The 26146-nt window shown below is 37.1% G+C and overlaps 1 protein-coding gene and 1 long non-coding RNA gene across 4 annotated transcripts in view; one reads left to right on the top strand and one right to left on the bottom strand.

Annotated features, from left to right (window-relative positions):
- The window catches only part of LOC145976874 (lachesin), a 371398-nt gene that overhangs the window by 8479 nt on the left and 336773 nt on the right, over positions 1 to 26146 (bottom strand). For both annotated transcript variants that reach the window (XM_083108341.1, XM_083108342.1), the window contains 5 exons: positions 17595 to 17802; positions 16947 to 17105; positions 12016 to 12144; positions 11741 to 11875; positions 2818 to 2967 (listed from right to left, as the gene is read on the bottom strand). In XM_083108341.1, coding sequence (XP_082964467.1) covers positions 2818 to 2967; positions 11741 to 11875; positions 12016 to 12144; positions 16947 to 17105; positions 17595 to 17802 — 781 coding nt within the window. The remainder of the gene's footprint in view (positions 1 to 2817; positions 2968 to 11740; positions 11876 to 12015; positions 12145 to 16946; positions 17106 to 17594; positions 17803 to 26146) is intronic.
- The window catches only part of LOC145976881 (uncharacterized), a 29671-nt gene continuing 5275 nt past the window's right edge, over positions 1751 to 26146 (top strand). For both annotated transcript variants that reach the window (XR_014440343.1, XR_014440342.1), the window contains exon 1: positions 1751 to 1886. This is a non-coding gene — a long non-coding RNA (uncharacterized LOC145976881). The remainder of the gene's footprint in view (positions 1887 to 26146) is intronic.

Genomic DNA, 26146 nt, shown 5'->3' on the forward strand with positions numbered 1-26146 from the left:
TCGCGGTTATCGGTGATTCACCGCCCGCACCGCTTTCTCGGGAAATGCGGATTTGCGGGGGAGACAGACACGACGGGCTGACTTTCACGGCGCTCCTTATCACAGGGACAAACTCGCTCTTGATATCGAATCAATGAGGAGTTTGAGGAAAATACCGGCAAAGTATCTAGCCGACGGCGATGATTGATACAGGAACTCTTCCGAACGAATTTTATTCTTGCCGCGCGGAAACGCCAACTCACTCTTCGGCTAACATATCATCGATTAAATTATGTAAATTCACAATAACAAAAATAACATTTTTTCTGTCGAGTACTTTTTGACGCGACATTCCACTCCATCCGATTTACAGTACCGGCCAAAAATATATCACCTTTATGTTTTTTGAGAATAACTTAACTCAAAGTGAATAACTTAAGGATGTTTTGTACCTATTTTCAAAATATTGAGAATTTAATGAAAATTGTACAGAATGTCCTTACATATGTTTAGAATCTTCAGTACAATTTTTAAATCGATTCACTAAAGCGTTCACAAGTTATAAGGATTTTAATTTGCACCGAATTAACATGTGTTCTTATGGGAAACGTATAACCGCGTCGATTCAAATGACAAAAACACATGGAAATAATATTCAGAATTTGTTTAAAATTTGCAAAAGTGTAGTTTAGATACAGAGGAAATATTTGGTCAAATAATATTATACAAGTACTAACTGATTAAAAAGATATTAAATATAATTCAATGAAATTAGCCATATATCTGACACAAGGCGAAATTCTCTGCCAAAAGTTAATCATTTCGATTAACAAAATTCGAAATATTTCAGTAAAAACGCAATAAATATTAAAAAATACATCTCTGCACTGTAGCTAAGATCAAATTGTAATATTCCACGCAATTTCTCATAATACACCAAAATACTCAAAATACACCAAAAGTGGATATATTCGTTAATATTGATTTTCAGCTACTTTTTGCTGGGATTGTACATACAAAGCATCCCTAATTCAAAGTGTATATATTTCTGTCTAGTCACATGTTTTAATAGTAGATATATAGATTACTTAACAATAGACTTTTCATTAAATAATGAACACAGCAACTTAAGAAAAATTAATTAAATATATATATAGGGTAGGGCAAAAATTCCGGAACGGCTAAATATCTCAGAAAATATTAATTTTTTGAAAAAATGATTTAGACAGGAAAAAATGGCTTAAAAAAAATCGATTAGCTGATGGTATTTATTTGACCTTGGGATGACCTTGAAAAGCGCGGTCAAGGTCACCATAAAAATCTTAAATGGCAACCCCTATTTTTTATTACATATTCTTATAGCTGAGGTCGAGAGCTTTCCAAAACACCATACTTAAGTTAGTTTTCATTAAGTACTTTCCGAGTTATGAGGCTTGAAATAATTTCTTAATTTTACATAAACCGTAAAATATCTTGTAAAATATTCATTTTTCGATTACTTAATACTTTTATGTACAAAATAATGAGAGGAATTAATTGGTGTAAAGAAAACACATAGTTGTTTCGAAGAACAAATATGTAATTTGCAATTAACAATTACAATTCCGGAACTTTTGCCCTACCCTGTATACACTTTGAATTAAATTATCCTCAAAAAAAGGTGATATATTTTTGACCGGTACTGTATATCTGACATCTTGACTCGAATGTATGTCGCTATTACGTTTTCACGGTAGCAAACTTTCGCTATCGCGTATACGCCTGTCAACAATAAAACACGCTGATTTTGATGTCTCCCTAGCGGCTCCTCCATTTCCGCCCGCATGTGCATTCGCGGTCCAGCATTTCTCCCCAGAGCCTCGCGCCTTTCGAGAGAGATTCCGGTTATCGGAGAGCCACGATTGGCGGTAGGTGCCAGCGTCTCACTTTTCAAAGCCGACTTATATACCCGCAATATTTCTCGCTCGTTGTCTCCTAAAGAACTCGCTTGCTCGCTTTATCGCGTCGTCTGATAGTCGACGATTCGTCGATCCCGTCGGGATGCTTAATTTCTCATCCGTTGAATGCGTTCTTCATCGCGCGACTAACGATTTCTGATAACGCGCGGTCCAAGTCGCGGAAAGAACGAGGGAAAGTGCGACGGCCGCGCCGATAAGCGCGACCGCTTGACAAATGTTCGAAAACCAGCGCGAGAATCGATATCGGCCCCGCGGTCGAGATATACGCCCCCGATAAATCATTTATATCGCGTTAATATAATATTACCGTCGTAACTTTGCCGGATCGCTTTCTGATCGCCGCCGTCGCGCAAATTGCGCGATCAGTTTGATGACATATCGTAATCGCATCACGTATATTGACGTAGCCGTAAAATTTTTCACGAGATAATCCTGATTAGCGCAACCGTCATCGATATATTGGAGAGGGTGCGGGAAGGAAAATAACGAGGAAATTAAGTTACGAATAATGCGCGTACGCGCGAATAAGAATAATAAATTATGTCGCATTACGATGCATGTGCGCGATTAAAATGTACAATTTATCAAAATATTTGACGCGCGCGGGGTAAAGAACAAACATTTATTATCGATCGGTCGATTTATATGTAAGCGTTAAAACATGTTTGAGAATGTTAATTTATACGAGTCGAGCGCACACAAGTTTAATTTGGATTAAAACGAGTAGAATCGTTTGCTAATTTGCAAATCTATGTAAATGACAAAATTGTAATGCGCTAATAAACAAGAATATGAACGCGTTTTCCAATTCGCATTATACGGTGTCGGTCGATTGAATAAAAATAATTTAAAATGATATAGAAATGTATTTTATACTCACGATAGAGCTTAATGCTGCCGTCCGTTTCGCCAAGGGAATTTTTAGATATGCATTTGTAGCTGCCGTAATCGGACATCGCGACTGAACGTATCATTAGTTTCATATGCACCTTGTACACGTTGTCCGAGAACGATGCCTCGTACTTCTCCCCTGTAATTTCAAAATATTGCGATGTAGAAATGCTTCCTATGTTGTTTGTGCAAAATTAATACGTATTGTCCCTGGTGAAATTATAAAAAAGAGTGTTAAACGAGCGAAATGCTATATGCATAAAGTTTCTGATTCCATAATTTAACCGCAAAGGCTTAATAAATATGAAGCGAGAAAGGTGTTTTACGTTTTCTTTGTTGCCGTTTAAAATTGTGGAATTAAGCTACAATGATAGCCGGTTCCGTTGAAACTAAACGTAGGGAAAATCTGAAACTGATATGACGAGTATAATATTACATATACGTATATATTTAGAATCTATACAAGTCGAAAAACAATTTAATATTCGCGCAAGATTTATTTCATTAAAATATCGAATAACCGTTCTGTGCTCGCATTACATTATAAATGCATCTACGTGTTATTTCAAAATATTTTAAATGGATTAATAAAAATTGTACATGCAATTATAATATTATTTAATATAATCGGATAATATCCTTATATTATTACATTTACGTTATTATGATGTACGCACGTGATGATGACGTGTATATTTATTATTAAAAAAAATTGAAAGTATTATAAGCGCGCGGCCCCCTCCCACGTTTCCCATCTCTCATTTTCTATCGGACCGAATATAATATAACGATATTCAAAAATGTGTTTGCCAATATCCCGCGCTTCCAGTGCGCCCTTACGGTTCACTGTGCTTTGTGCTCTGTCAACTAGAAAAACTAGCATTAGGGTTTCTCACGTGAACGCATGTTACCTCTCATATCCACGCGTCAGTTTGGACCTCTCATCGAGTCCGTTTAAATCATTCCAAACGCTTTGTTTCTAATTTCGTTTTTCGTTTTTCGCAAATCAATACGAATATAAAATATTCCGGTAAACACATTCTTATATAACACTGTCTTAAAATGTTAAAATGATCAAATAATTCATTTTATTTGTCATATAATTTCGTAATTATAATATAATTATTATATATAATATTATATTATATAATATTATATATATATATATATATATATATATATATAATATAATATTATATTATATTATATATATATATATATATATATATATATATATATATATATATACATATATATATATATAATATTATATTATTTTGTTCGATATAACAATTTATGCAGAATAATATTTCGATATATAATACTTTAAACAGAATTATATTATATTATTTTAACCAGTTTCCATTTCTTTAAAGACAAATTTATTTATATTAGAAAAAATTCTTTTATCAATTATATTTTTTTCTAAAATATATTTATAATTATTAAACAAAACAGAAAAAATTAAAAAATGTTTGAAATTTCTAAAATAATAACACATACATATGGGCATTATGTGTTAACTAAATTAACTAATCGTGGGAGATTTTTATATACTAAAATTTAATGTAAACATACTTATCGATGTCCTTAAAATGTACTGAGATTTAATAATTACACAGGTCTGCGAGGTTACAAAAAGCGGAATAGATGAATCTAATAGATTTTGTGACGCTGAAAACGAATCTGGCCGCAAAATTTCCCCAGCACGTCAGGTTTTTAAATAATTTGTAGATGAATGGCCCAAAAATGCTATTTTGACCAATTTTATGAATTTATTGTGAGAGAATCAAATTTTTTGAAATATTTCTGCCAATGGTATCGTATAGTACTCACTTTCACCTTTCAAATCCACTTTCGATTTCCGCCGCACGATTTTTTTTCGCTGAGATATATAAGTATGAAGTTATAAGAAAATTTACGTTAAAGAAAATTTACATAGACATCAATATGGTAGATCCATCATCTTGAAATTTGAAAAGACTGACATATGTCAGGTTCGATTGCCTAAAAAGATATTGTAAAGAAATATCTAATACAGTTGTTACACATTTTGATAAATTTTTCTAAATTTTATGCCTTTTTATTGTGATTCTATCCGCCATATTGGATGCACCATTTTTAATTTCAAAAAGTGACAGAAGGTACTTAAAAATATATGATTTTACCCTAATTTTGATTCGTAGTTAGATAGAGAGGTGGCACGGTTAATTTAGAATGGCTTATTGGATCCCTGTGCATGACCGGTCTTATAACTTGTATATCTGAGCAAAAAAAAATCGTGCAGCGGTAATCGAAAGTGGATTTAAAAGGTGAAAATGAGTACTATACGATGCCATTGGCAGAAATATTTCAAAAAATTTGATTTTCCTATAATAAATTCATGAAATTGGCCAAAATAGTGATTTTTGGGCGATTCAACTACAAATTACTCAAAAACCTGACGTGCTGGAGAAATTCTGCGGCCAGATTCGTTTTCAGCGTCACAAAATCTATCAGATTCATCTACTCTGCTTTTTGTAACTGACAAAAGCTCAAATTTCACAGGCCTGTGTTATTTATCAAATTTATTAGATTCATATATTTGAATACTACAATCATCGTCTTCTATTTCGGCACAAAATTGCACTTCTTAGAAAAGAGAATCTCGAGGGAATTTCACTTGACCGAAAATAAGATGGAATGTTATTATGGTGGGCGAACACGCCAACCACTCGTTACTTTTAGGGAATGGTAAAGTAAAACTGGAGAATGCGTGATCACGTGACTAATTTAAGATACAAAGTTTATACTCGAAAATTGCGAAACTTTGCATATTCCTTTAATTATCTCTCAGCTGTTCATGTATTAATTGTTCATATCCGAGTGTATCGTCTCTGCCAAAAAGAAATTTTCCGTGAGAATGAAACGGTACTAGAATATAAAGCACAATATTAATACTTAGAACAAATTAAAGCCAGTATCTAAATAATTGAAAAACGGCCTTATGTTTCGATTTCTCTCGATAACGTCTCGATAGACGAAAAGTGACGCGACAGGGGGGCTAGAGCGGAGTGGGATGAGACACGCGAATGCGGAAAGAAGTTTTGATTAACAATTCGAGGTGGCGGCGCATTCGGAAGAGAGTGAAATCTATAGGTGTAATGACCCGCGGCAAAGCGGAGAGGCGAAGTATTTTCCCAGCCGGTAGGAAAACTTACGTTTCCGAGATAGAGAAAGAGAAATATGTGTAGGGAGGAGGGCGGAGATTGAGGAGGTGGAGGAAAAGCAGGAGGAGGAATAAGGGCTGCGAAAGGGTAGAATGCATTTATGTAGTGCCACCATTCCCCCCTCCCTCGCGCCATCCGCAAGCGGAAGAAAAACTTTCGGCCGGCTTTGAGTTTGAAAAGCAGATGAAAAAGTTTAACGACGTTGAACTACGGTGCCAGCGGCATTACCCGCGGCCTGGCGGGGGCATCCGCGAATGGATTCCGCAGGGATAAAACTGCTTTTAAACCCGAAAGTCGGCGGGATATCCCGATATTTTGTGTGTTACTCGTATCTCCGGCGCGCGCGGCCCGCCAACATATGTGGGCATGAATCACCGCTGACTTGGGGAAACTCAAACTACCGACGTAATTTCCATCCGCGGCGATCGCTCACGCTTAATTTCGCCCAGCGCCGACGTTTCCGCGATCACGCGCCCGCGTCATCGATCACGCGACACTTCGGGACTTTTGCAAACGCAATCTGGTTGTCACGTTTGATGCATGCAAAATCCGTGAAAAAGAAGACGACTCTATCGTAATAAAATCAATAGCTGCGAATGACTCGATAGAGTCTCGAGCCGACAAGGTAACGGAAATTGCGAAGCGATTTCGCGAGAAAGTTACTAACAAACATAAACATAAATATTTTATGAAAAGAATTTAACATAAATATTTAAAAAAAATGGTTATTTTTTACTTACAAGCTAAAGTAATAACAATAATACGAGATGCGTACGCAATTGCGCCAAAATAAATGAAAACCAAATTTTATTTAATATTGCACAAAATGTACAAGAATACATTTACATAATATAAGTAAGAGGATTTATTCGCGAAAGCGTTGCAAATCTTTTGTTAAAAGCTTCCCATTAAAATTCCACAGCGCACAAAGATATTCTTGTCAAGATTTTTAATTTTAATTCATTAAGTCTCCGAAATGTAATTAACGCTGCAAAATGAAATCTCCCCGAGAAAGAGACAGAGAGAAAGGGAGAAAGAGAGAGAAATTATACCTGAAACTGTCACGGGAGTACAACGATAACGCGGAAACGCGTTCCTTTAAAAGCAGACCGCACATAGTTCGGCGACGAATGCACGGGCATAAAAAATATAATGAGTTTAACGCCGACAGATCTAATTTGATACACATAAATACGCGCGCGTGGAGCGGTGAAACGTTAAATATCGTGTAATTGCTAACCGTCGAGGACTCTATGTTGAAAATAAATCGGAGCTCCGACTCGGAGCGTAATGCGTGTTTGCCCACTGACAGATTATGTTTTCCAAAGGCTCTGATTTACGGCGTAATCCTCTTGTCAACGAGCTGGCGGTCTCGAATTCCCAATCACCCCTCCCATCCTTGAGCGACTCCAAATTTATACGATAAATTTATTGCCTCGGGTTTTTGATTAAAAAACACTGAATTTTCGCAACAACAATTATCGAGCGCAACAGCGTTTTCTCTTAATTATTACACGATATATCGGAGAAATTGCTTAAGGGTAAGACTGTTTTATGCTTAGTCATAAAAGTAAAAAAAAACGGTTTTTATGTTTTTACATTTTCTTGGAGAATATCATATTGAAAATATTTTCTAAAAGTTTCAAATTAATCGGATGCAAATTGACGGAGTTATAAGTGTATGTTTCATGAAGCGCCAGAATGTATAACTTTGTTTAAACACGATTATAAAGCTTCAGCTCTGATATTTTGAGAGCTATCAAGCCAATATATAAAAATTTAAATAAACTAAAATTATATGGACCCGGAATAGATGATTCTGTGTAAATTAAAAAATCTGCATTTTATTTAAAAGTAAACTTGACACAAATCTTAAACGCGTTTTTCTCGAAATCACTTTTTCAAAATCGGTGAACAAGATATTTCGAAAACCGTTACACCGATTTGCTTGAAATTTTACAGGCTTCTTCCACATATAAAAACCTAGTAGATGAACGAAGGATTTTGTTTTTTAATGAATACTTTTTTTTACTTAATAAAAAATGAGCAATTTTTAAGTCGAAAAAGGATATCTTAGTGTCAAATGGCTGCCATTTTGTCCCAAAACAATTTTTCGATTAATCCTTTGTTCATCTACTAGACAATTTCATACATTAACTACAGTTTATCGAATTTTTGATATCAGATGAATCAGCTTCGAATAGCACTGCTCATCGCGCAGCGCTTTTTAAAAAACAATATCCGGGAGAATAGTTATAACTTTTACATTTTTTAATATTTTATTTTAAAAAAAATATAATAACATCCTTAATATTTGTACTTTCGAATAAAAATTGATTTGTAAAAAAAAAATTATTACACTTTTCAAAAAAAATTCCCAAACATCATACTTTTTTCGGTCTACTAACTAGACATAATCCCTTAAGGTAATAGTATTTTATAATTTTAGTTAGAGGCTATAAAGGCGTTGATAGATTATGTAATGTATAAACAATAAAGATTTGCTTTCTCTTCACATATCTAGAGCATTGCCATGCTGCAACGCGAACGATATCGCGAAATGGCTACTTTCATTATATGACTTTACTACAGGGGCATAATAGAATTGTACTTTTCGCCGCGTTTTACGACTCTAGTTGCCGTCATGTGAGAACGGACGGTGCGATATCTATACGTAACCGTTTCCGTCGATTGAGCTGCGTGACTGGAAACGCTCGGCAAAACTTAGAATTTGCGCTAAGTTCGCGAGCAAGAAAATTCATGAATTTCCCGACTCGCCGGATATTCTCATAAAGCTTTATAAGCACAAACCAACGCCATTCTCCCAGGGAGGGGAAAAAAAAATTTCAATTCACGCCGATAAAACTTTTCTGCTTTACCGGAAATTTGAATGCCCAACTTTAGTCGGATTCTCACGGTGTAATTTTGAATCGCGATTTTTCTATAATCGCGGCGCATCTCGCGACGGCTTCCTACGCGAATCGTATTTTCACAGACAAATGCAAACCGCATATTACTACTTTATGAATATATATTGAATTCATCGCATATATTTTTTTTATATATTTCTATTTGAAGTAAACATCTATATACACGCATGTTTACCTCAAATACAAATATAAAAAAATAAACAGATATACATCGTTCCCGTATTGATATAAAAGGGGTAACTGCGAAATGGTTAAGTGTCTTATTGCCAAATTTTTTTTCCGCAAAAATGCATGCTCTAAATAACAATTTTGTGAAGCGAATATTCGGAATCGATTTGAAAATTCGCGTATGGTTTTGGGCACGCTATTCACCGCGTTACCCGACGAATGGTCGATTCGATGCCGAAAATCGCTGCACACATAGATGCGGCGGCGGTCCGCGCTACCGATATCTGATCGTGCGTGGGTCACGCGTACTGAATTCGCATTAGCGGGCGGCGCATATCCGCGGAACGTTAAATCGTAAAGCATGTCGTAACTATAACACCGAAACACCGGGGGGCATGTGCGGTTGACACGGGGAATATAATGCGAGATAACTTGACAGTTAACCCATTCGTAATTCGCATGCTTTCCATCCGGGCTGCGGGTGCGGAACCTCACCAGATAAGCCGTGAAACGCGTTCGTCGCGCCTTCGGTTTTATCGGATTTTCATTCCACTCGGATTGAAAGTCGCGCTGAGCCGCGCGGAAAACGCAGACCGGCGATTTTTGAGTATTTTTTTACAATTATACAATCGCTGCTCATGCATGGTCGTGGAAGTTCCTTCGTAGCGTGAAATTATGATTAAAATTTTAATACCTTCCGACCACGAGTTATCCACAATGATTATAAGAGACTTGAGACTTGCCTAATCGCAACCATCATCAAAGTGCATTCTATTCTCCAGAGGAGGGTTCAGATCAGCTTAATCGTCAGCGATATCGCCGTCATGTGTTAAAAAGCGTTCATCGTTTGTATCGTCGCTCCGCGATAAAAGGTGACATACCCATAAGTCACATCCGCGATCGTTGTTAACGTGGTTTATATAGGTTCAGATTCCGTCATGCAGATAAGCGAGGGCCATTCAGCCGCGCGACAGAAAGCCGGCGATTTCATTCCCCAAAAACCAGCCTGTGAAATAAAAATCTGGGACGCCCGGACAAACAAAGATTAATCTTCCCTCCCGCCCCTCCCCCTCCCCCCTTTCCCCTCAGCGTCGCAAATGGAAATCGTACCGGGCCATCGATCACCCGGTAGCAAAACGCCAGCGAGAGCCGCGTCAGGAGCTGCAGGTGCGCCGGCAGAAGCGATCCGAAATTAACCTAATTAGCCGCACGATTAGCAGCTGCAGACGCGGGCGTCCGCGCCATCGCCGTCGCCGTCGCCCGTTCTTACTCCCGCATATCCGCCAACGGAATTCGGCCGCGTGCATTAATGGATCCGAAGGCACATTACTCCGTTACGCTCGCTACCCGACGCGGCGGCAGCCGTGTCATGTCTAATTATCCGAAATAATTATGCGTGTACCGCCCAAGCGCGCCGCTTTTCGGTAAAGCGCCGCCACCGATGCATTGTCAGATCCGATTTGCCGCGTCTCACTTGCCATAGACGGCTCTGTATGTGTGTGTGTGTGTGTATCTGCGGGCGATGCAAACATTGTTTCCCGCCTCCGATGAAAAATTGTTCATTGATGGTGCCATTGTTCCGCACTTTGCATAAGTAGAGCATCGGTCTTTCGAATGGAATCGATTATATAATGTATTATTACTGATAAGTAATGGGTTCAGTTATAAATATAGTGTTAAATCTCATGAAGGAAAATCCATTAGCGATGGTGATTGTCTCTTTGAAATCTTATTGTCTTTTCTCCAGGAATAATCAGGGGAACATAAGACGAAGGAACAAAGTGTGTTTTCACTAAAGATTTGTGAAATACTCACTGATCTTCGGTAAAATCTCGTCACTATTTTAATCGGTGACATTTTCACTGATTTATTTTAAAACTTCGAAGAGAGAAATATTCAATTCTCGTTAAAATCACTTTGCAGCTGTCTCTTTTCAGAGAAGATATCGAAGGCAAATCGTTCATTAGAATATTGATTATATAAACCGAGATAATATATATTTCTTTTCTTCTTGAACAATTTCCAAAGTATTTTAAAAAACAAAATTCAGACTCTTTCTATCTCCTGTGTTGGGCAAATAACTCTATCAGGTGTTAACCGCCTATAGCGGCCTTTTACATGGGCATAAATGGATTCGATTAGCAAGCCGGACTATGTATTGCCGGCTAGTAAAGTATGGTTAAATATGTCGCTGAAGTGGAGTTCGATTACCATTCGTTAAATTATGGCGCGTTGCACGTGTGAAAGTGGCAATCTATAGACCAATTGTTATTGCTGCTACTGTCGCAATTATTATCGCCGGTGTTAAAAGAGTTGGCATTGTCATAGATCGAATTAATGTCGCCATTGCTGGCAGACGCTCTGCAATTACCGTTGCACGTATAATTCCGGTCTATTCGGGAGTTTGTTTCTACTTCAAATGATATCCACGTGAAAACTTTCAAAGTTCGAAGCAATATATTTATTTATTTTTTATTTGTAATATGTTGATTTTTAAAAAATTGTAATAAAAATTTAAAAAATTGTGGTAAAAATTTAATACGCGCGAATTTAATGAATAATGCATTTTTATCGAGATAAGTTGCTTCGTATAAACATAACATACCATTTGCTATAATGACGTTCTCTCGTGTCCAATAATTGATGGATTTGGGGAATGCCTCGGAATGACACTCTAACGTCATTTGCTGTCCCTCTTGAGCACCTACTAATTGATTCTGGATCCAAATCATTGGAGTAACTGTTAACATTAAGACACATGTTAAAGAAGAATAATACAGTTGTTTTTAAATATTATATTAAGCATTTATTTTATATTAAATTAATGCAACGTACTAATGTATTAAAATACTATAAAACATTCTTGAGTGAATTACTTACAATGTACAACAAGCATAATTCTCTTGCTGACTGTTGGCGGTACGCCATTAGACGCGATACAAAGATACGCTCCCATCTGCAACCTATTCACCTTCGTGATATTGAAGACCGGTCCTTCAATACTGGCAACTGTGACATATAATTAATCATTAAATCATTTATTCATAAAGTCAGTACACATTATAAGTATGTAGTCACATTATAATATTAATATTAATATTAAAATATTATTATTATTATTATTATATTATATTATTAATTAGATTATAATATTAATTAGATAGAATTTTTACGAAATTAGAGATACATACATCATATACTATTATGTTAAATATTATTAAATATTATAACATCTCTTATATATATATTTATATATATATATAATTATATATATATATATATATATATATATATATATATCTTATAACACGGTTATAAAATAGATTTATTTCCAGTCTTGATGATTTGTTTGTGTATCTATAAATTGTATTTGGAGCCTAAGTCGCGCGAATCTCGGAACATAAATTCAATGTACCAACAAGAAATTTTCATCAGTTTCGACAAAAACTCCGCAATCAGGATTCGAATTAATATACGTCGCCTGCACGTTGGATTGTATTTCTCTGCGTTACCGATACTAATCACCGCGCCATTGTTTTTATACCGTAGTCTAATCTCCGTTAACATTGAACGTCTCGTACAAGTTATTCGCAAAACCTGTCTTGCACTCTAGGCGGTGAAACACTTGTCCGTGATTTCTTGCTGGTGTGTATGTCTTACTCGAATTCTCAGTTGCGAATATTACGGATGTATGTACTTGGTAGTGCCAAGTAACTCTTAACTCTATTATGCTCTCTTACACGATAAGATATACATTTACAATGCAATTAGAACAATTGAAACTTTATGTATCTTTTCAAGTACGGCTACTTTATATTCATTTTACAGTTGCAATCTATAATTGTATCAAACAATATTGCTCAATAATCGCGAAATGAATTCAATTTAAAGTCTTTTCTCCAACAAACGTCTATGTAAATATTGCATACCGATAAATTTAGTGCTCTTTTCGATCATATAAAACGTATAAACTGCACTTTATTAATATTAAACTTTTTATTTGTAGTTTAGTAGTTTGCATGTAAACGTGAAAAAAGAGAAAACGTGTCATGTAAAGTCCAGGAAAATTCGTAAATCGCAAAGTTAACGTATGTAGATTAGAGAGCGGCACGCGAGGCGCAAAATGTCCGCCATAAAATTTAGAACTTAAGGAATACCACCGCGCCTGGGAGACGTCACGCCTTGTACTACAACTCGTCCACTTGCATTTCTTAAGTTTTAAGACGAATACGAGGGTTCTCCGTTACGGTTGCAGCCTTGGCACTGAACACATCCGTGGCTTAAAACTCGCTTGTTATCCTTAACTTTCATGTTCTTACGCTCCATGTCTAGCTGGTGCGAAATATATCTAGATAAACTGTCACACTAAATCTTCAAAAAGTTGTACATCCCTGTTTCAAACGATATTTACCATCCACGAGCTGCAACTGCGACGGTATTCGCAGTATTTACCATATGCAGAAAAATTAATTCTACGGTGAAGCGTGTTTATTTTAACATGAGAGCCCAAAAGCTCGATGTATCCAGAGAAAATGAATTTTCTAGTCGTTGAGGAGCGAATACTTCCTCGGCTCCATCGTTTAATCTTCGTGCAAGGTGATTTATGTTATTGAAATGCTTGCTGACTCAGCCTGAAATCACCTGCATACGAGATAAGCTGTTAACTAGCGGTCGGGTTGTGCAGGCTCTTTAGTTAATTAGTTGCGAGTGCCGATTTATTCGCGAGCGTTCCTGCTGGTGAAGAAAAAAAAAGGAGGGAGGAAACGATAACGCCGACTACATTTAATAGACTTTACATTTCACATTTTCCATGTACCAGATTTTCAAATTAAGCTAACGCGGCTTTTTCGACTAATGAAGTAATTAAATCGGCCACAGTTTACCGTTCACTGTTGAATGTATTTCGCGACTTCCGCTACCTGCGCTACTTTAGTCCGGGGAATTACTCCGGAAGATATAAATTGTTACCTTCGGTAACATAAAATCGATTATACAGTCATAATATCTATGTAAATAGATGTCTAACAGTATTACGATAGTGGGTAATAATTCAGAGAATAATCTATAATGAATACACATGCGAATTAAATTTCTCATAACTCGTGATATATCGTTAAAGCTGTTTTCCCCGAGACAGTTTCGAAAACTTATTTTGCCATCGATAATCTCTGTTTCGAAAATCTCAGACTGTAAATATTTATCGATACATAAATTACACAAAAGTGTGTATGCCCAGATAGTCCAATGGTTCTGGCCAACTTTAGACGAAGCTGGAAAAGTGCAGACTGAAAATCCTACAGCGATCGGACGGTACAAAGGTCCCCGAAACTTCGCACTACCTCGCGACCGGCGAAACTTTATTTTCCCACTAGTATTTGCGGACAGTTTCCGGCAAATAGGTTTGGCGGTTTATCCGGGGTTTTTTCCACGCATACATGAACGAGAACAGAGTGTCTGTGATACAGGACGAATGCGTGAGGGAGGGGGAGGGGGGGCGATAGAGGAGCGAACGTTCACTCATGAGCGAAAAAGGTCGCCAGAAGAACAGAAAGAGTTCGCGAGTGAAAAAGAATAGCAAAATGCGAGAAGTTGAAGCGCGTCGAGAAGGGTGGATTGTCGTGACTGTTCGTGATTGTCGTGAGAAAAAGAATAGGATAAAAGGAGGGACTTTCAGGAGTAAAAAAGGGTCGTGGAAATCGCGAAGCGAAGCCTGTAGGATGGAAAAGTATGCGAGTGTAGAAAGAGAACGAGAAGAAAGAATCCGTTAATTAAAGTATGGAGCACCAGAAACAATACCTGAACAGTAAAGAAGTTAAGCACAAGGGAAAGCGTGGACGGGAAGGGGAACCAAAATAAGAAAGACGCGAGGATATTTGCGAACTAAAGAGGAACCAAGCACGCGTTAAAGATATCTCTGAAAATCGAGAGGAAGAGAGAATACTGACTTTCGTTTAAGAAAATAAAAATGAAAGAAGATGGGGGCGTTCAAGTATAGAGTAAAGATTGAAATGGAAATAAACCGAGTACGCTGTAGACGTCCAACAGTTTTCATGGTCGCAAAAGAAGCGTACATGTTCGCAAGTTAAACAAAAAGATAGAAGAAACTTGCGAAAGAGAAACTTACTGCGTATTGACTAAAAAATCGAGAAAGTTAAAGAAGAGAAAAACCACATGTAAACGAAAAGATTATCATTGATATTGAAAATGACTCTGGATCCTCCTAGAAGGAAGTGAAAAGGAAATAAATGTGAATCAAACGAATAAATATGGACTTGTAAAACATGAGGTAAAGAAAAACCAAGAGAGAAAAGAAAATGTGGAATATTAAATAATATGATATATAAACTTTCTCTCTAATAATAAACGTTACAATGGAAACAGTGTCAGCTAAATGAAAACATAATAAATTTCTATAGCAGATCATTTAAAATGGTTGGCAGATGATGTTTAATGAAGCGCATGAATAAACTGCACGCGTAGCGGAATAAATGTTTTCTGTCAGCAAAACGACATTATGCAAAACGACGGTTCAATAATTTTCGGAGATAATAGAGATGATAAATAGATATTGTATCCACGTCAGCGAATCATTATGACACGCGGTGTATTTAAATGACATTAGTACGAATCTAAAACAGGATGAAAAATCGCTCGTATTATTTGACAAATAATGTGAATAATAACGAATTAATATTAATAATTATTAATAAGAGCATATAAATAGATAATACAAACAGCTGCGAGCTTTTTAGCGTAAAATCTATCTATATCTACATTCAAACTGAATTTCTCTTATGCTAGTGTATTCTTGGTAAATAGACGGAGACTAATATTTGTGTGAGACGAATATTTCAACCGGTTAATTTAAAAAGAAAAATAAATGATATCGTTAAAAACACATACATTTATTCTTGCAAAAACAGGGTCAAACTGTAAAAAAAAGATGGCAAAATGGGGCAAAAGAATCGTCGTTTACTCTTATAAATTATCGCGGGCTCTCTGCGCGGGGACAGGTGCATAAAATGCGCACAAAGGGGAGCAAATATTTAACGGAACTGCATAGAGAGGCGGAACAGCTCAATAAGTTTGAAAGACAAAAGGATGATAAATTGTTATTGTACCCGTGGAATAAAGTCGCCGCGTTGTTCGAACAGGTGCGAACGAGGAAGCTCGATTTTCCTTGACGTTATTGTGCGAGACGCATAAGGGCTGAAACGCATATTTCACTTTGACGTCACCGACACGGTCGCATCGGCAGCTTCGAATGCAATTGCATCACGCAACGTAGTCGGGTGAATAAAGTCCGAGAGGCGGAATGATAAATCGTCGTTTCCCCGCGTTGAGTGAATCCGGTGTTTCAGCTGTGCGCGCGGGGGCGGTCGCTTTTCCTATGAACGGCGCGGCGATTTTCAAGATGAGCGATGCGAATAAAATAAGTACGTCTATATAGGAACAGTCGCGGGGAATTTTCGCGCCACCTGACGCTTTACGTGCGCAAATTATGGAAAATGGTCTGTAACGCCGAGGAATTCGACGAATATCGCGATCAATTGAACGGTTAAACTGGAAATTGCGTGAGCCACGCAAATCACTATCTGTTTTATCGCGAAAATTGAATAAATGTCCCTTAAAAGAAATATAATTTTATGAGAGAATTGACAAAGAATGTATTCGAAAGGATATCATTATAAATACATTGACGTACAAAGCCACTTTGCTACAAAGAACCCAAAGGACAAAGTCGCTAAGTTATTCCAGTAAACCATTAAGCTTTCTTTGTACATATAAAAGACAGCCTGTAAGTAGTTTACCTTCTTGACTGTTTCCTAGAATAATCAACTCGCCGTCTTCCCTTCTCCAGGTGATGTTTGGCGTCGGTGACCCTGTTGCTTCGCAACGCAGCGAAACGTTGCTACCCTCCCTCACCACCATGTCTGTACTCGTGGGATAATCCAAAATATCTGGCGGGACTGTCGAGTAAAAATTATTATTACGATTAGTATAATTTTCATACAGTCATTTGCTCGGAAGAAGAAAGACTCGCGTAAAAATAATTTAATTTTGTAAAAATAATGTAATAATGGTAATGGTAGGAAAAAACACAAACGACGCGGAAGAATCAAGCAATATGCAAAAGGCAATACAGAGAAATCGATTGTCGATTTCTATTTCGCGAGATACCGCGAATTCTCGATATTGTTCGGCGGTTTAAAAAGGTAACATATATATATATATATATATATATATATATATATATATACCGCGGTTCCGAAAGCAATACCCAAAAGCGTACTTGATTCCACCAGTCGTGCGCTCTACTCTCGAGCTCTACCTTCGAATTGAACGCAAAAATTTTGCGAAAAATAAAGATTTTTTTCATCGAAACAAGCGCAGAGTTTCCGGAGTTTTGTTTTATCGCGGTATTAATTCGGAGCGTGAGGCACAACCTGCGGACGAACCTACAACCTCCAAATAACCAATCTGACTCTTCATCGGGTCAGTGTTTATCTGGCACATATAGTTCCCTCGGTCGTTTTCACGGACATCACGTATATGCAACAGCCATGTTTTGTGCTCGCTGTGCGTGACACCGATTCTGTGATTCTTCGTTATCACATGATTGGCTATCGTCAGGATGGTTTGCGTGTCCACCCGCAGCCATGCCACCTGAAACAGAAAGCCGGTATGCCGCTTCAATCGTCTGGAACCCATCCATCACTGGCGGCCTTTTGTTTTCCGACCGGTGTCATGTGACACCACGAAAACGCGTGTAATCCGTTACGCTACTATGGGGCAATTAGAACTTTTCCATGCTGAAAAATCTTTCGAATCGTGAAAATTGATTTATCCTCTTTGCTTTCGTAACGTTTGTCTTTCTCCCCCGAATTTAAAATAGATCGTGTACTTTAAATCAAAATGCAATTAAAATTTAAAAAAATGTTTGCTCGAGGTAAAGATTAGCTTCATGTATTTATGCTAAATATCGGTTTAAAGTCCTCTTACGCTCTGATAACTGTATATAATATATGTAAATGCGCAATTTACCGAGTAATAGGGCACACGAGAAGGAAATGGGAGGAGAAAAGAGAGCCTTGCTAAAAACTAGGACGGGACTGCAAACGTCAAGAAATGATAGGACATGATGCGATTTTAAAATTTGATTATTCATATACATACATGTGTTTCAGGGAGGGATAATAAAATACATTTTGAACCAATAAAGTAGGATCAACTAATGTGGTAATGTGGAAATCGGCTACTCTATCTACAAACCGTAGTCGGACATTGTTACCATTCAAACGTTTCTGCATAGCCGGTTATTGTGAAGCGTACGACAATCGGTAAATGCGGCTTTGTTGGCATTGAATTGCGGACCCAGCAGGCTTAGGAGCTACCTATTGATGGATGACGTAATGACTTTAATGACAAAGCGTCATTGGATCTTCAAATCCGACGAGTTTCCATCGGATGAGTTCTACCATCAAGCACTTTGTCGACTTACAATTGCACGTGCATTTTGCATTAAGCTAGAATTGTCGTATGTACAAAGACGATTCAGAGTATGTTGCATTTATTTAGATAACAATGTCTGATTCTATTCTAAATAGACAGTATTTTATTTTTTTCTGTATTTTATATATAAATTTGAATATTTTTACAAATATATATTGATACAAAAGGTACTTCAAGTTTTTCAACAGAAACATAAAAAAGAATCAGAAAAATTCTATAGTTAGTTAATAAAACACGACGAGTTTGGGATATAAAATGTCCAAGTGTTCCATAAGTATATCGTACAATCTGCAAACTTACGCTTGGCATCTTGCCACCGATCAGAATTTATGTCAGCTGTTCCAGAAGGGTATCGAGAGGAACAAAACAACGTATGTTTGATAGAAGAGCAATAAATTTTCTACGTAAAAGTGCAAAGAGAATCATTGGAAAGAAATCGTGAAAAACGCGACAGAGAAATACCTTTTCTCGTTAAAACTGATAGCATTTTATTTATGTATGTACAACGATTATTCTATCTTGAAAAATACAATTTAAAGCTTGTTCGAGCGATAGTTACCATAGATGATTCACTACCGATAGAAATGTTGTTCCGTCCTATCCTGACTTACGAACCATCGTTAGCGTTCAGTTAAGGTAATTGCTCCGAAACCGCAAGAATTCGCTCGACAAAGCCACCCCCGCAAAGCCCCACCGTACCCGACAGACCAGGAGCAAATTCTCGCGTCTACTTACAAAATCCCCTCTTTAATCTTTCTTCGAAACCTTCCTCCACTTTGTTCTACCGCTATCCGCTATTTTTTTTTATTTCGCCATTATATCCCCTTTCTCTCTTTGTTCATTGTCAATTGGATTATCACGACTTTGCTCGATTCCCTCGGCATAGTTTGATTTTTTTCCGCGAAAGAAATTATTCTGCGGTGTCCGATTTATACTTTGTTCTTTTATCTCTGTAACCGCTTGCTGCATTTCGCAAACCATGCTACAAAATATACGCAATATAAAGAGCGAGTTATTAATAATATGCGCGAAATTAAGAGTCTGAATTTATGTTTTAAAATTCTGAGGAAAATGAAATTAAGTAGTTACTTTTAAGTGTTTAAAATTTCACTTTTTACGCGACGAGAACTTTGGAATTGATATGCTAAGAAGCTTATATTTCCAAAATCAGAAAATTGCATCGGGTTGACGTTAAGCCATTAGTGAAGAGTTCGCTAATGACTGAATCGTGTCTTTGAAAGTTTCGCTTCTTGTTCCGAAGGAGCAATTGTTCTAAAGATGTTTCAACTATATTATCTGGTAAAAAAAGAGATTAATGAGGGCTATCAATTTGCTTATGTTAAAGAAATAGTGGCAGATCGTTAGACCTTTTATCGAGACTGTTCTATTTATACACTTTCTCGCATACATCTCGAATGTAATTGACATTAAAGTGCGAAACGTTAAGAGTCGCGTTGCGACCACATGGGAGCAATAATAACACATTCACTGTAATTAATGAAGCGACTGTGTACCTGTGTTCGCTTTGTGTTAACAGACCGTCTCGCAGTCGTCACGCGAGCGATTAACGCGCGCTGTCGTGTGAACGGGGTATATTTTCTCTAGCGAATATTTTTCTTTCTACCATTTCACCTGGTGGCTCTGCCTTTGATCTGTTTCCGGAACAATTATAATTTTATCAATAGACACCAAGATTATATAGAGAGATAGCAGTCCAAAGGGGTAACAGTGAGCAAAGTTAATGTATATGTCTGTAAAAGAAAGTGAGCAAAGTTAATGTATATGTCTGTAAAAGAAATTTCTCAATTTTTTGACATTTCAAATTTTAATTCTGAATCTCATAAACCCTCTCTTATAAAATCTCTCCCTCTCCTTCTCTTTCTCTAAAGAACTCGCTCGTCCAGTTCGGCTAACCCATGTGCAATCCGCTTTTCGAAAATCGTTGATACGTGTCCATCGCGCGAATATAAAATCTGCATTGAAGTCCACCGGTCGAGAACGGCAATATGTCTCACGTCCGAGCATAGTCAGCCATGAAATACTCGAACAGAGTGCGTCAACGGAGCGTCTGAAATTCATTGTCCGTGGCGTGGCCATAGCGGCCGACCGTTTGCGCTTCTATGTGATCAGGGGACCGCGCAAAATGGGAACCATGTGCCAAATAAACGCGACTTTCCTCTTCTCGCGTCCGAAATTGACGAGCGAACGTTCTCGGCGCCTCTTAACATATTTCACACACGTATAGGAGATCGCATTTTACGATAATACATGTCATTCGATAACGTGGAAATTTTCAGATTGATATTTTATCCTCCTTTACGCGCGTGAGGAAACGTTGTATATGATTTTTCGATTAATTCAACGAGTTTACACGGTAAATTTGAGATTATGCGGGAACAAATCTTCATGTATATGGAAAAAAAGGCAAAAATATATTTAATGAAAAAATTTCGCGCTTCAAAATACGCGCTAACAAGCACATATATATATATATACATATATATGTACATACGATGTAATTCTGGTTTAGCATATAAAACATGATTTACACGGGACGGAAAGCGCTTGGTGCGTCCCGATTTATGACATCACCGTGTATAACGCGTACAGCGTCCCATTATCTTCCGCTTCCGTTGTGCTCGTCCCATCGCCACTTTCGCCCCTAATGCTCAAACTGCAAGCGCTGTCAATCACTCACCCTCAAATCGCATCCTCTCCCGGACCGGCAACGCTAACAAAGTGACTGTACCTTAAATATTTCAGTTCGCCCTTTTTTCTGCCCGCTTCACCCGGCCCCCCCGCTTCTCTCGCTCCCGTTTCCGTGCCATCGGTGGCGACAGAATGCAAATTTGTCCGCGTCCATTGGCGTCGGTACTACTACTAATCGATTGATCGCCTCTCGCCTCGAGGCATTGATGCATTCGCGCGATTAATTTCATCGAGGCAATGCCCAGGTTATTTGCAAGTCATCGATATAAAAGCGTCAATCTTCGGAAACGGATGATCGCGCGTATAATTCGCGGCAACGAAGACGTATTATTTACGCGAGCGAGTCGTAAAGAGAATTTTTCTCGATAAACGTGTCTGGTGTAGACGTCACTGATGCTGGCTACCTCGCGGGTCAAACGTGCGCGACTATCTTTCTCTTTCTGCACTTTTAAACTGGGTTACGTCTATTTCAGCGCAGAGTGCCTCGAAGGGGATCATTTGGACGGGTCCCCGAGCTTTTATTATGGCGGCTCCATACCTTACTTTGGTTATGATGGCTACGTGGAATGCAGCCATGGTCCATAACACGTGAAAACGTATTAAAGAGTGCGGCTAGCTACTCGTGTGCGACGACGGTTGTATATGCAACTGGCGTGTGCGCGAAAAAAAATACTACTGATGTAGACTAGCGTTGCGCGCGTTACACATTTCAAAGTTAAAGTATTGCTAGGCACGGGGTGCTACGTGATGTTTTGCTAAATTCTCGTTCTCCTCTAATTAAAAGACATTTGTTTGAAGTTGGCACCCATCGTAATCCGGGAGCGACAGATTTTTTTTGTATTGGCTCGCGCTTTACCTTAAACACTTGAGATCTTTTTATTTCTTATACGGCTCTCCTTCGTTTCCAATTTATTTTTTTCTTCAAATGTGTATTTTGTTTAATTGAATATCATTTTTATATTAAATTGTTTCTAATTATTTGTGTAATTATTTCAAGATTTCTTGGTTCCATTAGGTGTAATATTATTTTCTTTTTCATTTAATATATCTGACTTGCATAAAAGGAGGACACATCAGTCAATCGCATTACCTTTAGTCCGTCTTAAATATTAATTTTCATAATCTTCTTAATAGGAATTTCTACTTGATTTCAAAAGGACATCATTTATACTTTTCTTATATTCTTTCTCATAATTTCTTGTCCTGATAGATAATGAGAAACACGCTGAGATTTATTTTACTACGTTAAGCTGCTTATTCTCTCTCTGTAAATCATTAGTCCTAAGTTATGACTTTCTATTATGTGCCCATGTCATATGTCGCACTGTATAATTAGCGTCGTGGCATTATTTTTCTGACACATTTCGTATCGACCACTCTCAGAAAAACACGTCACGTCATCCTGCCGACACTCGATTTTTCATTTTCGAGTTACTTTTTGTGGAAATGATACTTGTCTGTAGCATGAGAGACGCTCGGTCTTGCTCGGTCGCGTTAGTGGAGGGTAAGGATGAATTGCCACGACGTAAAAGCGCATCGTTGTACGGTAGCGGCTGATGGAACAAGAAAAAAAGTTGCACCGAGATGAAAGCCGAAGATATCCTCCGCGCGCTCGACGCTCGCGAAAGCGAAATAAAGCGAAAAAGAATTGACGTGGAAAAAAAGAATTTCGCACTTCATCGTGTTAACGATTAATAAGGGAGAATGCGGGCGTTTCTTGTCGCCTCGAAAATCTTTTCGCATTCATTTCTCCCCCTTTGTCCGGCGACGCAAAGTAACGGCATTGTAACTTTGCATGTAACTGAATTCTGAAAACTCCGAGAGCATTAAAATGGAAGAAGTGAAGTGCGAGGAAACGAATTAAATACCGACTTCTAAAAGCACAAGGACTTTTTACGCGCATTCAGATTCGATACACTTGACAAACAACTGTGTCGCGCATTTTGCTTACGACAATGCATCGTTGTGCAATGATAATATAAAACAAAAGAAGCAAATTCGGATATAATATGCTATTCCAGCGATTTTTCTACGAGGTCCCATCATGTCTGCTCGACATCTGGTACTTTGAATATCTTTCTGCTTCAATAAATTTTTATTTTCGATACAGTAAGTGATTCGAAACTGTGGCATAAAACTTACGTCGGCGGATCACTTTCATAAAATAAATTGCGAGGGTAGCAGGAGGACAGTCGTAAAATTTGATTGCTTCCTAAAACGCGCTCCGCATGAATTTTACAAGCCAGACAATTAAAACATAAATATATTTACATATATCTGACGCATTACGTTGAAACTATAAATGCAGGAAAGATAGTACTTGTCTCCAATTTAATTGCTTTTGCCGATTGCACAGCCATTTTCGCTGTTATTGCCATTTAATCGTATAATCCAATGCGTACAAACGATTTTTTTATCAGATATTCATCGAACACGAGTTTTTAACGGTAAATTTTATTCTGATAGTATCACGTTGCTGAATGTATTGAATGTAACACAAAAGTTGACAACAAAAGAATGTTGAGTAAAAACTATGCCACCGTACATGCAGTTGAAATCGAATTTTTCTAGGGAAAAATTTTCATTACTTTCACAGAATTCACCGAGTTCGGCTGGCGCGGCACCAGAAAAATAATAACGTAACATTTCACTTCGAACCGATAGACATCTTGATGCCTGCGTAGTCGTTCCAGAAGATATTACGGTCGATATTTTGGTGCCGAGCCGAAAAGTTAGACCAAGGTGTTCGTGACATTTTTATACGTTACTTTTAATGCGATTTTTCCATATTTTTTTCACAGTACAACAAAATCCGATAATGACATTGATGTATTATAATAACGTTATTTCTACACAAAAATTGTATAAACAAAAAATACGAAAGGAAAAAAAATTTGCTTTCTCTATTAAAATTATCATATCGATTATGTCAAGGTAGAATCGAAACGCAAGGGAACGGTTAATCTGAAAGAGTATGTAGATTTTGCGAACCGTATTCCAATAATAATTTATGGTAAGTAATTCTCACAGTCTTCGGAATCGAGTCCGCACGGATTCATTTTGAGCTTGGAAAAAATGAAAACGTTCCTCGTATTGCTCTTTTTCCTTTTGCCCTCTCAACGCAAAATGGTTCGCTAAATGCAATCTATGGCGGCTCGCAATTCGCCTGTCGCGATTCGTTAACCAAAAGTGGAAATTGTTCGGTAATAAGTGCATGGAATAGATGCAAAGTGCAAAGATTGATCAATATCTTAGCAGTAGAAAATGTAACAATTATATATACGCTATAGATAATAGATAATAGGTAATCAACGGGATAAAACGGCTTAAGAAAACTCAATCTTGGGAGAGAATTTAGTAAAGTTCAATTTACTGCGGTTGACTGCACTTGCTCGATGCATTTATGTAAATACTGTGTCGATTATGCGTCGCTAGGCACGATAACAGAGGAAGTTTCAAAATGTACTTGGTTTCAAAATTATCCAACCACGGTGTATACATCCTAGAGAGAGTTTCTTGAACTGCTTAATTTATTCTATCCTCAGTATCACAGTTGTTTACTTCCAAGATTATACTTATATATAATCTTCTTTAATCTTCTTCCAATTCTTATACAGAAGCTTATATAAATTGATTTATATTCTTCAAACTTAAATTAGCAAACAAATGTCGTTAATGATTTATTATATTACGAGATATATTTTTTAACTTTTAATTTTGTGTAGAATAATTAATGACATTTAATCTAATATCGACATTAATGTTATCTCGTATCTGATGTTATTTCAAGATACATTCTTTGTAATAAAATTTTTATAAAACGTAAATTGTTAACAACAGACGATTCCATAGGAGAAACATTTTATTGACGGAAAACGATGTAAAAATATGAACGTTATCTTTAAATCGACACTATGCCATTTATTAAACATCGGCCGTGTATATTTAAAAAAAACACAATCAGCATTGCATAGAGATAATATCCGGGAGCGATATTACGCGAAAAGTATAATGCCGTTTAATTAGAACGCAACACGTTAAATAATGCGATTTCAGAAATTGAAAAAAAATTGCTCGTTAGGTGTCTCAACGATATAAATCACTATTGTATGAATCAATATTAACTTGCGTTAATTAACAACGACGATGTGACAGCTGTTATTGTTTCACGCTTTCATAACATGTCGATGAAAATTGTACGAGTTGTTATTATCGGGGTATTTATACTCCTCTTTTATCACTGAATTTTCTATGAACGAGATGCGTGCAATCGGGATATAATCGTAAATCTTGATATATTTTATAATGCCACCACAGTTTTGCAATTGTCCACCTGTCACGAGCGATTGATGCTGACGCCTTGCTGACGATACCTTACTCATACTTTATACGTTTGACACATTGCTTACTGCACTATCTGTCGATAGCGCATTGCACATCCTACCGTAATATAAAAACGTCGAGAATAATATTTGTAATCGCTTACATGGATAGAACCTCTTCTATAGGTTGATCTATATATGAACAATCTCGTTGATCGATATAAAAACAGAATTGCCTACCAATCTTGTAATAGTACAATACAATATGCAATTGTATCTTTTCTACAAAAAACCAAAAATAGTGTACTAAATATAACTCAAAATATTGGCAATTTTTTCACCGCGAAACATCGTTGTTTGACTAAACAAAAATAGGATATGAAAAAAAGGAAAAAAAATGACTGACGCAATCAGTTCGTGTAATAGTTACGTATTTTTTAAATTTGTTCATTCATTGAGAGATAACG

This window comes from Camponotus vicinus, unplaced genomic scaffold, assembly GCF_025532165.1.
Source record: "Camponotus vicinus isolate PSW18456_S1 unplaced genomic scaffold, iyCamVici1.0 SCAF_9, whole genome shotgun sequence".
In the NCBI taxonomy this organism is placed as follows: Eukaryota; Metazoa; Arthropoda; class Insecta; order Hymenoptera; family Formicidae; genus Camponotus; species Camponotus vicinus.